Source organism: Equus caballus, chromosome 12 (assembly GCF_041296265.1).
Source record: "Equus caballus isolate H_3958 breed thoroughbred chromosome 12, TB-T2T, whole genome shotgun sequence".
Lineage (NCBI taxonomy): Eukaryota > Metazoa > Chordata > Mammalia > Perissodactyla > Equidae > Equus > Equus caballus.
The window spans coordinates 1,003,437-1,018,493 of record NC_091695.1 but is presented as its reverse complement, the minus strand read 5'-3'; the positions used below and the strand labels follow the sequence as shown (position 1 = coordinate 1,018,493).

At 58.0% G+C, this 15,057-nt stretch overlaps 1 protein-coding gene across 19 annotated transcripts in view; it reads right to left on the bottom strand.

Moving 5' to 3' along the window:
• NAT10 (N-acetyltransferase 10) overlaps positions 1–15,057 on the bottom strand; it is a 45,297-nt gene that overhangs the window by 6,666 nt on the left and 23,574 nt on the right. For 4 of the 19 annotated variants that reach the window (XM_023653850.2, XM_070229210.1, XM_070229211.1 and 1 more), the window contains exons 18-30: positions 14,980–15,054; positions 14,228–14,344; positions 13,268–13,401; positions 13,013–13,061; positions 12,830–12,934; positions 9,715–9,811; positions 9,525–9,635; positions 8,205–8,377; positions 7,678–7,797; positions 7,247–7,345; positions 6,742–6,815; positions 5,601–5,684; positions 2,703–3,462 (exon numbers count right to left, since the gene is read on the bottom strand). In XM_023653850.2, the coding sequence (XP_023509618.2) occupies positions 3,351–3,462; positions 5,601–5,684; positions 6,742–6,815; positions 7,247–7,345; positions 7,678–7,797; positions 8,205–8,377; positions 9,525–9,635; positions 9,715–9,811; positions 12,830–12,934; positions 13,013–13,061; positions 13,268–13,401; positions 14,228–14,344; positions 14,980–15,054 (1,350 nt within the window). In that variant the 3' untranslated portion in view covers positions 2,703–3,350. Of the gene's footprint in view, positions 1–2,702; positions 3,463–5,600; positions 5,685–6,741; positions 6,816–7,246; positions 7,346–7,677; positions 7,798–8,204; positions 8,378–9,524; positions 9,636–9,714; positions 9,812–12,829; positions 12,935–13,012; positions 13,062–13,267; positions 13,402–14,227; positions 14,345–14,979; positions 15,055–15,057 lie in introns of those variants that run through there. The other 15 variants (XM_023653854.2, XM_070229217.1, XM_070229220.1 and 12 more) reach the window with 7 other exon arrangements.

Genomic DNA, 15,057 nt, shown 5'->3' with positions numbered 1-15,057 from the left:
GTGCCTCTCGGCCCCAGGGTTCTGGAGGCCCCTGTGAGGGCGGGCTGAGGGGGCTGTCCCCAGCACTCTCCATCTGCAGTGGCCACCCTCCCCACACGGTCCCCACCCCTGCAGAACCGTCGCTCGGTCACACCAGCCTAAAAAGCAAGATCTAGTCACAAGCTGGCTCCAGTCGGGCTCAGCTGCTTCCTTTTTTGGGGGCAGAAGGTTAAGGGGAAGGTGGCAGGAGGGAGGGATGGGCCCCTTTGAGCCTGGCTGTAGCAGGAACACCCTCTCAGGCAAGCACTTACATAACTGGAAAAAAAGTCAAACCTTCTCCCAAGGGACTAGAGGACTGGCGAGGAACCTTACCAGACCACTGCTCAGGGCAGGCGTTCCTCCTCCGCCTGTGTGCATCTCCTGAGCAGGAGTCGCTGGGATCAGGGAGGGGTCCACCCCTCTCCTGCTGTCTGGCAGTCAGGGATAAGTGTGCAGACATGGACGCAGCTGGGGCCTGGGCCTCGGCTCCCAGGAAACCCCTCCAGGTGGGAGGGCGCCCTCCTGACCGGCCCCCAGCTGGCAGACGGCCCTGGTCCCAGAGGTCTGTCCCCTGCACGCCTTCTCTCAATACTGCCTTCTCCTTTCTGCGCTCTGCCCCTCCTGGCTTTCTCCTCGGCAGAACCACCTTCAGCACTTGGAGAAAGCCTCAAGCCTCTCCCTTCCTGCCGCCCCCACCCCTTCGCAGAGTCCACGTGACTTTCAACTTGAACCCATTGTGTAGAGATCCCCTTCTCCCCAGCCTGCTGTCTGCACAGCCTAGTCAGGCCCCAGGGATCCAACCCTGCCCCTCCTCCTGGCCTGCGGCCTGGCGCTGGTGTGATGGCCTCAGATAATGAGCCTACATTTTTCCAAGGTGATGGTCACTTATTTCCTCCCCTCCCCTCGCCTCCTCAGCCCCCTTTGTATTGGTCTGCAGGTCTCTCCCGAGTCCCCCAGGACTGCGGGGCCAGATGAGCAGTGGCCGCACTGAAGCAGGCTGGTACCCGCCCCTCCCGGCGCGGGGATGGAGGCGTCTCGGCATCCTTTGTTCCGGCTTCTCCAGGCCTTCCTCGTCCTGACAGCATTCACAGGGCACCTATCTGAATTCATTTCTCACTTGGGAAACGATAGCCCAGCTTTACAGATGTCACCGTCTGGGGGCCAGATGGTGAGGTCTGGGGGTGGTGTGCTTTTCAGGCTTGGAGGAGAACCCAAGATCACACCCCCCAAGTGCAGAGACGTTTGGGAACATGCGTTGCAAAGAGGAGGGCTGGGAGGTAGCCAGCAGGCAAACCGTGCACCGCCTTTCCGTGCGCACGGGGCAGGCTGTCTCGGGGTCAGGGAGCAGCTCGAGGCCGTGCAGCCGGACAGGCCTGACTGCAGCGTGTCTGCTCCCTGGAGCCCAGGCGGGACGCTCCGAGCTCAGCTGGCAGAGCCCGAGCCCTGGTGAGCACCTGCTGCACGCCAGGCCTGCTCCCAGCAGCCTGTGAGGGCAGGGCCGCCCACACCACTGCACGCACCAGCGCAGAGAACAGAGCACACAGTGTGCCCACGCCCACAAGAGGGTCGCGCTGAGCCAGGGTTGACACCACGCAGTCTGCGCCCCAAGCGGAGCGGGGTCGGGCTTTGGGGCTGCAGACACTGAGCGAGGGCCGGCCCATCTGGCCCGCACTGTGGGACGACGTGGCTAGGCGGCCTTAAGACACCGTCCCGCTCTGACCATTTGGGATCGGGATGTCACTTTTTGGCCACTCTCCTGAGAAAACCTTCTCTGAAAGGGGCTCAAGCATCACCTGAGGAAAATGGATCCAAGCCGATTTTCACCTCCTCTCTCAGCAAACTCCCCTGCAGACTTGGCAGCGAGCCGCAGCACCAGGGACAAAAGGCACTCCAGCACAGGGCCAGGGCGTGGCGGGGCAGCACAGGCAGCAGAAGCCGCTCCTGTCCCCATGGGCACGAGACCGGGGCTGCGTATTCCATCTGCCGTGGTCCAGAGGTCCCTTTCCCTGCCCGTCCGTGCGCTGGACTCCCAGGAACGCGGGAGACATCAGAGCCAAGGAAAGGTTCCACACGGACTCAGAGACCCCACTCCTTTTAGAGCCGATGACTAACCAAGGAAGACCAGTACCCAACCCACCACATGAGTTTTTCAGATAAAAATAGGAAAAAGCTGTGAGGGACTGCCACCAACCTCAAGCAGAACAGGAAGTGACTGAGCTGACTCCACCCAGAGCTTCTCTTGCACAGGGGGCAGAAGGAACAATCCCACAGAAACCAGCAGAGGACCCTCAGGGTCAAGGTTTCAAGCACAAGGTATCGGATTTGGGAGTGGCAAGTAGATACCGTCACACAAACATACCAAAGTATGTGTGAAACCACCACACAATTTCTGTCCCCAACAGATGGAAGGGACCAAACCACCTGACAGGAGCTCGAGAGGACAAGAGGCACAGCTGGCTGGCTCCCAAGCACCACACCAAGTCCCCCAGGAGGACCACAGGGAGCACTGCTCAGTGCCGGCCACTTCTCCACGGGCTCCTGGGTCAGTAAGCGCTGCCACACTGCCCACCCTTGGCCTTGATCCCAACATGCTCCAGGCCACCTACAGCCAAGCCCCACCAGGAGAACCAGGCAAGGTGCACGCTGCCTACACGGAGCCAGTGAGCACCCACAGGCAGCTGGTCTTTCCGGGACATTATTTAATAAAAATGGATTCTGCATCCCCCCCTCATCCCTGCTAGCAAAAGGGTCTTTCCCAATATTTTTCCCAAATGATGAAATAACAGCTTTGGGGTAGTCAGATGTCACAGCCTTCCTAAATTAAGAGCACGGTTTTTCAGGGACACTGGCCAGCAGGCTGCTGGAGCCGGGAGTGGACCGTCACGGCAGCGCAGACCCAGCGCACAGAACAGTGGCCTGCCACAGCCACCTGTGGACCAGGGCTCCTCTGCCCCAGGCAGCAGGGTGTCGGTGTCGGGACAAGTCCACGACGAGAGGCCCCAGTGCTCCACCAGCAGCCTCCTGAGCATCCCCAGAAAGCTGGGTACTTGACGCCTGAGAAGCGACGAGAGTCAGCGCGGCTGGTGTGTGTGGAAGGAGCCGCGACAGCCTGGACCCACAGCCAAACAGGAGCTTGCGGGGGAGGCGGGCCTGGCGGGGAGGAGCCGGTCTGCGGCCGTCGCGGTCCAGGCAGACCGGCCGGTGGCGCCTCCGCCCCAAGCCCAGCTCGGCCCCGAGCCCGACTCCCCGGCCGGCTTCCGGCTGCGATGGGCTCAGCCGCCGCCCCGTCCCGCCACGGCGCTCAGAGCCAGCGCTGACCTGCACATTCCCAGTCACTGCTTCCGCTTCAGTTTCAGGTCTTTCCTGTTCTTCCCATCTCTGTTTTTCTTCAACTTTTTGCTCTGTTTGGGCTCTGGTTTGGCTTCCAACTTCCTTTTCTTGTCACTGCAGGAAAAAAAACAGGAGTAAGAAGGACGAACACCACGCCCAGACTGCGGCATCCATCAGCCACGCGGCTTCCAGCTGGCCTGGCTCCGTCTGAAGACGGGCCCGCCTGAAGCGGGGCAAAGGGCTCTGGCCAGGCGCGCTCGGGGCTGCGCGGGTTCCTGCCGACCGCGCCTCGGTCTGTGGCGGGACAGACATGCATCTCCACGCCTGACACCCGAGTTCTCTTTGGAGTGCAGCCATGCCTCACTGACGACGGGGAGTGTCTGGACAGATGCGTCCTTACACGACTTCGTGGACGTGTGACCATCACGGAGCACACGTGCATGAACCTACGTGGCATGGCCACTGCACAGCCAGGTGTGTGGTAACAGCCTTACGGGACCACCACTGTCCGTGCGGTGTGTTGTCCACCAAACACTGTTCTGTGGTTCGTGGCTGTCCCGTATGTGCTCCCTCCCCAGACCCCGAGAAAACTGTAGGGCAACACAAGGGAGATCCCCTCCCCCAGCTCTCAGCACCCGGGTCACCTGAAAGTCAGGCAGCTCGTCCCACTGACCCTGAGGACAGCCCCTCACCCAAACCATGAGACTCTGAGGAAAACCTCACAAGACTTCCTGGACGCAGAGCAGTCACTCAGATTACACATTTCAGCTGGCCCGTGGCTGCCTCACTGGCAGATGAGCACGGGAACCACTCAGCAAACAGCCACATTCCCTCCCCCTAGAGGCTGAAGACTCCGTGGCCTTCTGCCCTGGGCACAGACACCTCCGCATGAGAGTAAACAGCTCAGTCACCTGAATGAAGTGACCATCAGAAAAAGAAAAATGGCCTCGAGAACACATAACGTAGACATCAGTGTTTGCACCTCCACAAGGAGAAACGTGGCATTTCCAGAGCTCTCCAGCACATGGGCTACACATGTGGTGAGCGGTTCAGGGGCCCTCACCGCAGGCCGCGAGAGCCAGAGAGGCCAAGCTCACAGTGTGCAACCAGGCCGGCTCCACACGCAGCACGTTCCCACCACGCTCGAGGCCACGGCCATGCTGGGTCTGTGCCACATCTGCCGCGTCCTCCAAACCAGACATGATGACACACTGACAGGGGCTTCGTACCACATCAGGGAGCATCTGGGAAATGAGGCCGGCATGGATGCTGGACCCTCCGAGACACTGCAGTGACATATGGAGACTGCAGAAGAGAACACGTGATTCCTGGGATCTATGGATCCCACTAAAATTTTCATGAAAAAAGGGTATTTTTAAAAACAAAAAACCAAAATTGAGGGGGCCAGCCCAGTAACACAGCGTTTAAGTGTACACGTTCCACTTCAGCAGCCCAGGGTTCACCGGTTCGGATCCCAGGTGCGGACATGGCACCGATTGACAAGCCATGCTGTGGTAGGCGTCCCACGTATAAAGTAGAGGAAGATGGGCACAGATGTTAGCTCAGGGCCAATCTTCCTCAGCAAAAACAGGAGGATTGGCAGCAGATGTTAGCTCAGGGCTAATCTTCCTCAAAAAAAAAACCCCAAAATTGAGTCCATTAGTGTTAATTCTGAATGAGTAAATACTTTAACTTCTCAGTGTTTAACTCCCAACACAGGAAACATGACCAGATATCACCCTCCGGGGGCCTCAATTCTCACAACATAAAGGACCTCTCAGCCCCAGGCCTGGAGAACCGCCGGCTGAGACGAGAGGCAGCCGGTCGGTACACCATGGGCTTACAGTGGATGCACCTGGTCTCAGTCCAGCTGTGCCTCTTACCAGCTGCACTTCCTAGCAAGTCACTTAACAGCCTCGAGCTTTGGTTACTTCATCTTTGAAGCAGTGCTGGTGCGCGCTGAGGGTGCGCGGACGCTGCATCCAAGCCCACAGGAAGTGCGGGTCACTGGCAGCTCTGGGCTGTTCCCTCAAGCCCGACTCCAGACTCGTCTGGGAACACGAGCAATGCTGAAGCCCAGGCCTCAGCAGCGGCCCCGCCTCACCTGCAGGGCATAGGCCACAACAGTAGTGACCGCAAAGGAAAGACCTAGGACTCCTCTCCCAAAGCTTGTGCTCCAACTTCCTGTTTCCTGCTGAGCCTCTGGGGCAGTGGAGGCCGAACTGCCTCTGTCCACAAACGGCAGGGCTCACCTCTTCAGGCTGATGATGGAGGCATTCTGCCCGGCTTTGTTCAAAGCTTCATTCCACTCTTCATCGTCCCCACGGATTATGTATCTGCAACACAGAAGGGCAATGTTAAAGCCTGCTCAAAAGGATAAAAGACGGTGACCACGTGGTCAGACACAGCCTGCCACACAAGCCAGGCCGAGCTGCGTCGGCATCTGAAGAGCAGAGAGAAAGGGAGCACGCACACAGTAGGGCCAAGATGAGGAGCCAAGCGCCACAGGACCAAAACTTCACCAGAGCAAGGAAGGTCACCAGCCGGCTAGGAGGGTCAGTGACAGGGCACCTCTGCAGAGAAGGCAGCTGCCCACCTTCTTGCACCTGACCCTCATTAACTGCCCACCAAAGAAGCCTCCTGTGGCCCCCACAACCTTCTAGCTCACTCCTGCCTCCAGACACGTGCCCACGAGCCCCAGCACCGTGCCTCTCCCTGCCCCACTTTGCCCCACCTCTCTGGGATCTAGCAGTTCTGGCAAGTCAAGGTTCCGATATTGCAAAGCCGCAGGGAGGGCTCAAGACCCTGCCCAGGGACCTCCCAGCCACCTCCACCTCACACGTCACCAACCACCATCACCAAAGGGCCAGTGACAGGTCAAAGAGGACAACGCATCAGAGGCCACTAATTCTGGAGCTGTTATTCACATCCACCCAGGGGGCAGGCAACAGTATCACAGCTGAAGCCCATAGGGAACTAGGACTCCTGGCACCCAGAGGGTTCCAGAGCAAGGGGTTTTGCTGGCTCATTTCTTGGCAGCAGAATCCTTCCGTCAAACAAATTCACATGCAAAAACCAAATGCAGAGAAGTGGTCATTAAAGTGGATGCTCATGGGTCAGCATCCCCCGCCTGGGGACCTGAAGCCTGACAGGGAACCCTCCAGCTCGGGGAGCACGACTGGAAAGTCAAAGTGGCAGCACTGATTTGGGGAAACCAAACCCTCCAAAATTATGCAGAAAGTGAATTTAGCTATTAGTGCTTCTAAAAATGATCTCACAAACCACAGCTTCCAGACACCAGGCTGTGGATGAGAAGAAAGCCACAGAAAGATCTGAGGGCCCTAAAAGCTGAGACTGAGCCTTCGCTCCCCACGAGTGGCGGCCGGGCCTTACTGAGAGAGGTCCATGTCCTTCAGCTTCCCCACCTCCTTCTTGTGTTTCTCCTGGAACTCCTTTGCTGCTTCATCCTGTGGTCAAGGCCCCGCAGACAGAGCAAGTCAGAGTCAAGCAGTGAACCATACAAAGAAGGGGAGGGGGCGGAATCTCAGCACGACACGCAGACACGTCCTCCGTCTACCCTGCCCCCATTAGAGGCAGCTCTCACTGACGCGAGTATGGGCACAGATGTGCACCGTGAGAAGTCTAAGGACATGGCAACAGCAGCTGCTGGACTGCTTGCACGCACACGCGCACACCCAGTGGGAGGCAGAGGTCTAGGACCATGTGTGCTCGTGCGCATCCAGGACAGGGAGAGGCGGGAGCGACACTCGCGTAGCCCCGGGAGCTCGGCGCGCTCCCACCCTCCACACCAGCACCGCTGAGCTGGGCAGGGCAGGTGCTCCTCCTAAAGGGGAAGGGCACACATTGGGCGTTCACGGGGCCTTGGGCAGGAGGGTACCAGCTCGTCACTGAGGGTCTTCATTGTGGGCTCCATCACCACATCCTTCACCACCGCCATCTGCTCCTCAATGGCCTTCTCCTGCACTTCATTAAACAGCTACAAGAGACAATGGCCGAGAAGCAGAGATGAGCAGCACAGGGACCCAGTCGCTCGGCGCCCACTGCACACAGCTCGGGCTCATGTTCTACCCGCTCAGGGTCAGGGGTGAAAGCACAGACCGGGCAGACTCCACCCTCCTAACAGTGCTCCTGGGAGAACAGGGTCATCACAGACACAGCGAAAGCCCCGTTTCTTCGAGGGGGGACAGGGCACGAGGATGAAGATCAGCAGTGAGTGTGGCCAAATGTTAATGCCTGTTCATCTTGGGGCAAAGAGCAGGTGTTACATTACCCAAAACAGACCAAAACTCTGCCCTCAGCCGAGGTTACCTTCACGACTTTGCGGATAATCCGGTTGAAAAGCCCCATCAGCTGGCCCGAGGGCAGCTCGATCTCCTTTTCCAGCTGGTCCACAGATTTATGCTGTAGACCAATCCCCAAGAGAAGAGCCTGGAGGAAGGAAAACCCGCTGGAGTGGCCACCAGGGCTGGCCCTTCGCCATTAACATAGTGCCGAGAACCAGAGTGACTCTTTGACCACAGCTCTCTGGTACAAAACACCAACTGGCACTGTCTAGTTTGGAATCTTCTCTTCATCCCGTACTGAAACCACCAAGCACGGCTCCCTCTTCCTGAAATCCCCAAACTAACTTATTACCCTGACAAATACCTGCTTCCCAGCTAGTTACAAGTTCGGGGTGCTCCTGGACCCCTGCTAGGGTGGAGTAAGGATGGAGGCAACATGGCGAGTGGGCAGACTGTGCCTGCTGATGGCAGCTCCCGCATGGCACACTGTGTGGCTGGCACATGGCTCGACTGCACAGCCCAGCTGTCAGCACCTGGAAGATGGCAACCTACCGACTGGGCAGCGGACAGGGCCAGGTCCCCCAGCTGGTTCAGGAAGTACATCCGCGCGATGGCCGGGATCATGTCCATGATGAGGTGGTAGTCGACCATGTTCCGCGAGTACATCTCCAGCCTCTTCAGGTCATAGGGCAGAAAGAGCGCCTCTAGCTCCTCGCGGCACAGGGCTGCACGCATGACAGGGCCCGACAGGTCACAGGGTCTGCTGGGACTCCCAGACAGCACACAAGGCCCCAGGGGCACCTAAGGCTGCTCCTCTGCAGGCCTTCAGCCAAGCAGAGCAGGATTGGAGTCACCTCAAATTCCAGCCCACCAAGGGAACCTGCCGCCCCGGCAGCCCTGGCCCCAGTGCTCCGGGCCCTCCTGCCAAGGGGAGGCAGGTCCGGGCCATGCAGCAAGGGCGACGACTGGCATGCGGCCCCTGATCAGAGTTCCACGCCAACAGCTGGACCAAGGAAAGGCTCCCTGTGCCCCGGAGCTAGAGGACCACAACACTCTTCCCCACTTTGTCCCTTCCCCTCAGGACCCGGTTCACAGACGGTGGTACTCTGCCCAGCTCAAGGAACACAGACTTTTCCACCAAAATATAATTGGCAAAAAAAAAAAAGTATACACACACAATTAGCAACACAAAAAAAACCCACAGCTGTTAATACTAATGACCCTTTATACTTTTTTGTGTGTGTGTGAGGAAGACCGGCCCTCAGCTAACATCTGTTGTCGCTGAGGCAACATCCATGCCCATCCTCCTCTATCTTCTGTGGACGCCACCAGAACGTGGCTTAATGAGTGCTGTGTAGGTCTGCACCTGGGATCCAAACCCATGAACTCTGGGCTGCCAAAGCAGACTGCACAAACTTCACCACCACACCACCAAGCCAGCCCCCTTTTTATACTTTTTTTGTACTTTAAATATTCAATTTATATGCCCAAAGCACTTCTCTGGGTTGGCGACAGAAGGTTGGCAGCATATTCTTACTATAATTTCATGAATGAGGAAACTGAGCCTGAGACCCTGAGCTGGCTCTCCTGGCTCACAAGATTTAAACTGGGTTCCATTGTGAGCTGTATGGAGGACTTTATCTGACATCTCTGAGTCGGAACACATGGCGAGACTTGGGAAGATGGAAGGTACCGAGTGTGACAGCGCCCGTGGCAGAGCAGGGCCTGCTGAGCGGAAGGCGGAGGTGGGAGACGCAGGTCCAGAATGGGGCCCTCAATGCCTAGGCAGGCCCTTCTCCGGACCAGCACGCCCACCTCGCACCACAAACAACCAAGCCAGCGGCAGCGTCCACGCCATCCCACTCAGCTCACCGGGCTGCGCTGGCTTCCCGGCACTCCTGTTCTGAATGATGTTCAGAGCCAGGGGAGGAGAGAAGGCGCTGAACTGGTAGGACAGCAGGGCCAGGAACCGCCTCCGGAAATCTGTGGGGGACAGCCACACGGAGTCAGGGCTCTGGAGGCCCCACCCATCACCTTGCTGTCCACTTCCACTCAGACTCACCTTTCCAAAAGGCAGCGAGCCAGGCTCCCTGGTTGGCCTCATCCTCGTCAGCCAGCATCTTCAGCATGATGCACGAGTGTTCTCCAGTCAGGTCATTCTGGGAACCACAAATTCCCAATTGGCACCAAGAACCCCCCATCTTGGAAGATCTGTCCTTGGAAAGGGCGAGCTTGCAGAGGCAAGACTCAGTGCATCCGCGGGCCCCTGCTCCCAGCCAGGAGAGGGGCTGTCGCAGCACAGCCTCGCCCTCACATTCCCACCTGGCCTCGCTCCTACACCACAGCTCCCAAAGCCACACGGCCCTGCCACTTCCCAGCAGGTGCCATGGCAAGGAGCAGAGCCGCAGAGCATCAGATCACGCCATCTGCTCTGGATGCACAGAAGTGAGCCACGCGCTCGCGTCAGGTCAGACTCTGAACTCAGAGTCATTACAGCTTAGATTCCACAGAATTCAATCAGCACGTTTTTGGTGCCTTAGAGCGAAAACCGCATGGCTGACACCTGGAGTCCCTGCTGCAGCCAGCGTGCGGGTGCAGGTTTCCAGGCATTTACTCCACGACAACCACAAAGCCCACACGACCAACCATCTAACAGCTTCCAACCGAAGAGCATGCCCGTAACAAAAGGCCAGCGCCGAGTCACAAACGAGCAGCGCACAGCACAAGACCACAGGGACACACTGTGCTCCACCGAACTCAACGTCCGCATTCATTCTCCTTGCAGTTGACCGCCAAATGTACACCCCAGCCTTGGCCAAACCCGCTGACAAGGACCCAGCCCACCTACGAGCTGCTCCCTGCCAGCAAGGAAGCAGCCGAGCACCCAAGGGTCTTCACCAGTCCCACTTTAAACGCTCAGATGGGTGCCACCCCCAAATGGACACTGGCTTTGCGCGCTCCAAAACCAAACCTCCAACATGACCCCTCTCAGCTGATGACCTCCCCTCTCCGGGAAAACAGAGGCGATCAGAAGAGAACTTCTCCATCCTCCCCATGCCAACTCAACCAGCCGACCCACACTTCCTCCCCTACACTGTGCCTACCCTCGGCTGGGAAGGATGAGGCCCCCCCCGCCTCTGTCCTGCCCCTGCCTCCATGAGGCCTGCTCTCGGTCCTCCCCCTGCCCTCCGTGCTCCTCCTGCCTCCATGAGGCCTGCCCTCTGTCCTCTGTCCTCCCCTGCCTCCGTCCTCCTCCTGCCTCTGTGAGGGCTGCCCTCCATCCTCCCCCTGCCCTCTGTCATCACCCTGCCTCCGTGAGGCCTGCCCTCCATCCTCCCCTGCCTCGTCCTCCCCCTGCCCTCCGTCCTCCCCTGCCTCCATGAGGCCTAGCCTTTATCCTCTCCCTGCCCCCCGTCCTGCCCCTACTTCCATCCTCCCCTGCCCTCCGTCTTCCCCCTGCCTCCGTGAGGCCTGTACTCCTGCTGGCAGCCCCCTCCCCTGTACTATTGCACGCTCTCTACAGGATCGGACCCTACAGCAAACAAACATTCCAGAATCTCCCATCTGACAAACACACCGTAACTCCAGTCCCCCTCCAGCTCCCTGTCTCCCTGCTCCCTCTTGCTCCCTGTGCAAGCCGTCTCTTCACCTCCCCTTCTCTCCAGTCAGGTGGACCCCTCCACTCCACTGAAGCTGCTCTCATTCCGATCAGTGGTGCTGACAAGGCCCGTGGTCAACCATTCGTCCTCGTCTTGCCTGTTCTCTCACAACTGACTCCCCTTCTTGAAATCCTTGTGAATCCTGGCTTCTGACACTTCACCCCCTGAGTGCCTCCTATAGATCAAGGCCACTCCTCAGTCTCCCCTGCTGTCTTCTGACTCATTCCTCTAAACACTGGACAGTCCAAGACTCCCCCTCTTCTCTATCTCCTCCACTCCCTACTTTCTGGAGCTCCCAGCAGTTATTCATTCACTAACAAAGCATTTACTGCACACATGCTACACACAGCAGACGCTACCAAGTGCTGGGGTTACAGCTCTGAAGAAAACAGACAAAAAGCTCCTTGGCCCCAGGGGTACACTCTGAGGAATACGCCGCCATCTCCCAAACCTGCATGTCCACCCCAACCTCCTCCTGAACCCCAGGCTCCTGGTCAGGTGCCTGTCCATGTGTCCAGGGTCTCTGACAGGCATCTCACATTGGCCACGCCAAGAGCATCCCCACTCTGACCCCCCACCCTGCCCTCCCCACAGGGCCTCGCCTCAGCGAAGAGCACCTCCAGCACGCAGTCTCTCCAGCCACAAACGTAAGAATCCCCTTCATCCTCCTCTGCACGCTTCTTCTACACCCCAAGCTTCGAGTCTAGACTGTCCGGCCTCCAGCCGTACCTCACACCTGGCCTCCTCTCCACCTTCGCCACCTCCTCCTCAGACAAACCACCCCAACTCCCACCCCTCGTCTCCGTCTCCACCCTGGGCTGCTGCCGCCCACTGTCTACACAGCAGCTGAGCACACTTGCTCTGACCCCTTCCTGCGGCTGGCCGCAAAGACAACGCAGAGTGCTCACCCAGCACTGCCTGGCCCACCGTGGACCACCACCCTTCTCTCCAAAGCCTTGCTCGCCTTCTTTGAGTCCTTCAGGTCGCTGAGCTGATGTCCACCTTAGGCCCCTACACTTGCTGCGCCCTCTGCCTGGAAATGCTCTCTCCTCCAGGACCGTCACCGGCCGGTCTGCCTGATCATTCCAGCTTCAGTCGGAGAGGCCACCCCTCAGAGGCCTGACTGCTCATTATGCTACCATCTCAATGTCCGTTTTCCTCACGGCACAGACCACCATCTGAAAATGTCTCCTCTCACGTTTTTCTCGCCTATTTCTACCCAACAGAAATTCAGCTTCATGGTGTATCTTGCTCACTCCTGATGCCCTGTAGGTACTAAATACTTCTTTTAATGAGCCAACAGTCGCTAACTGCCCCACCCTAATAACCCTGCGCATGGCTGCCTTCAGTCCCATCCTGCTTCAAACACCAGCTGCACCAGAGGCTGCAAACTGTTTTTTTTTCCTTTTTTTTTTACAGATTCAAGCAGGCCCCCAGGTTATAGGACTCTAGAATTTGATAATCAAGTCCATGTGCACCTCTGCCATTTCATGATCAAGCACAAACCTAGGTACATACCAGGTGTGCAGTGCACAGCGGGGAAGAAACGGTGACCAGAGGGCCGCTCAGTGAGACCGCTGCTTCGTGTCCATCAGAACAAACCCCCTGCAGGCACAGGCTCACCTGCTCGAACACAGCAGGAGGCTCCGGGTCTGTGCAAGGGCACACACCCCCACCCTCCTCTGCCAGATGCTTACTCACCGGGGTCTGCCTCAGATAAACAGGAACAAAGCCAGCTCGTTTCCAGAACCTGCAGATAAAGAAAGCAGATCACCTGCACGCCTTCTGGGAGCGGCTGACAGATAACGATGGGAAGGTCAGGGGGAGCGCGGAGTCAACACATGGCCGACACAGACATTGGCTGAAAAGGCAGACACATGGCCCACAGGACTCTCGTTTTCAGGACACCACGGCCAAGGGGGTGACGGTGGGGAGGAAGGGCAGGCAGACCCTTACTTGAGGAGCCTGGGGGTCAAGCCATAGGACACACCCAGGTAATCCAGGTGTTCAACAGGCCTCTCGTTCAGTTTGAGGAGTAAGGGAGGCAGGTCCTTCCGGGGAGTGACGACCTCTTCCAGCAAGCTGACGGCCTGGAGGATGCCAGGGAGAGGACAGTCCACCCAGCAGAGGGAGAAGGTTAGTGACATTCCCAAGCACCCCTGCCAGACCAGGCTCTGAACTGAACACAACAAAACTCAGACAGGTTTCTTGGTTTGTTCCTGTGGCTTTTAAAATATAAGAACATCGCAAAATCCCATGATCATTACCGAGTATACCAAAGCCCAAGACACACGTGGAATCACAGTGCTTGGAATCCAGAATGCGGGAGAACAGCCACACGGTTTAGGAATGCCTAACAGATTTACGAGAGGCAGAGGTAGGGGCTGAAGACCCAAGTCTGTCATCAGATGGCTCTGTGACTTGGGAGTGACAAACCTCTGAGCCTGACCCTGAACATAAGCCCCTTCCCCACCCCTCAAACAGCCATGCTGCGAAAATGAAGCAAACGTGTGTGAAGAGCTTTCGCGGTGCCCAGTGTCCACCCCTCACGAGGACAGCCCTTCCCTCAGTCTGGGGTCAGCACTAAGAGGCGGCAGCTGCAGCACTGGTCTAGACTGGGACGTGCGTCAGCACCCGGGAGCTTCCAAGACAAATCACGGGCCCACCCAGAGCTCCTGACACGGGTGTTCTGTGGCAGGGCTCACGGACTGCATTTGTAACAAGTTTGCAGATGCCAAAGATGCTGATCTGAGGTTCTCGGCCCAAGGGTGAGCTGGAGAAAGCAGCAGGTCGTCCAAAATGAGAGGCAATCTCCGACTGCGCAGAGAGCCCAGACCACCAGACAGCTCTTGACGATGCTCCCGAGACCCAGCGTTATTTTCCCAAGAACCAGAAGTTCGGCCAAAAGATGCTTACCTCGCTGCTGACGGTGTGAATTCCTTGTGACGTCTCGAGGACCTTCTCCTCCAGACAAGGGAACCTGCCCTCGTAGTACATCTGCAGCAGCTGTAGGGCTCGGCTACCATAGCCCATCTGTGAGCAGAGAGAGAGGACGGGCCGATGTGGGCAGAGGCTCCTGGTCAGTCTGAACCACGTCTACACACTGCACTGCTTCTAGAGAGCCTTCTCTCCAGTCAGACTGCGCCAGGCAAAGAGAACCAACGAAACCCCTCAACAAGTCAAAGCAGAGCCCCTGAGGCTGAGTGTGGAACGACCCTTGCTCCCACAGTCGAGCCCATCGAGCCACCAAAGCATCAGGATGGCTGGCCGTGCCTTCCGCTCCACAGGCCAGCAAGTCCAGCACCGACATCTCCACAGCTGGCTCCTCAGTGGTGACTTCTGAGCGACAGGAGGTAATTACGCGAAGTAGAGCTGGTTCCCAAGTTACCTGTCCTCACAAAGGAAGAGCCAGCAGGGCGAGCATCCTGTGTACGGGCCCACTCCCAGTCCCGGGCAAACTGTCCCTGGCAGAGGAGTGCCTGCAACGCTCACTCCTTGACCAGCTTCCTACCCAAACAACCAAGCACAGCTGCCCGAACGAGCTGCCAGCCGCACGCCGCAGCCAGCGGCAGCACACCAGGCGCACGCCACAGCCAGCGGCAGCACACCAGGCGCACGCCACAGCCAGCGGCAGCACACCAGGCTTGAGAGGTGAGATGACACGTTACCCCCTGATAATCTGGGTGAACAGCAATGCGAACAACCCTTCCGCCCGAAAGGCCACCGAAGTCGGGATCTTGGAACTG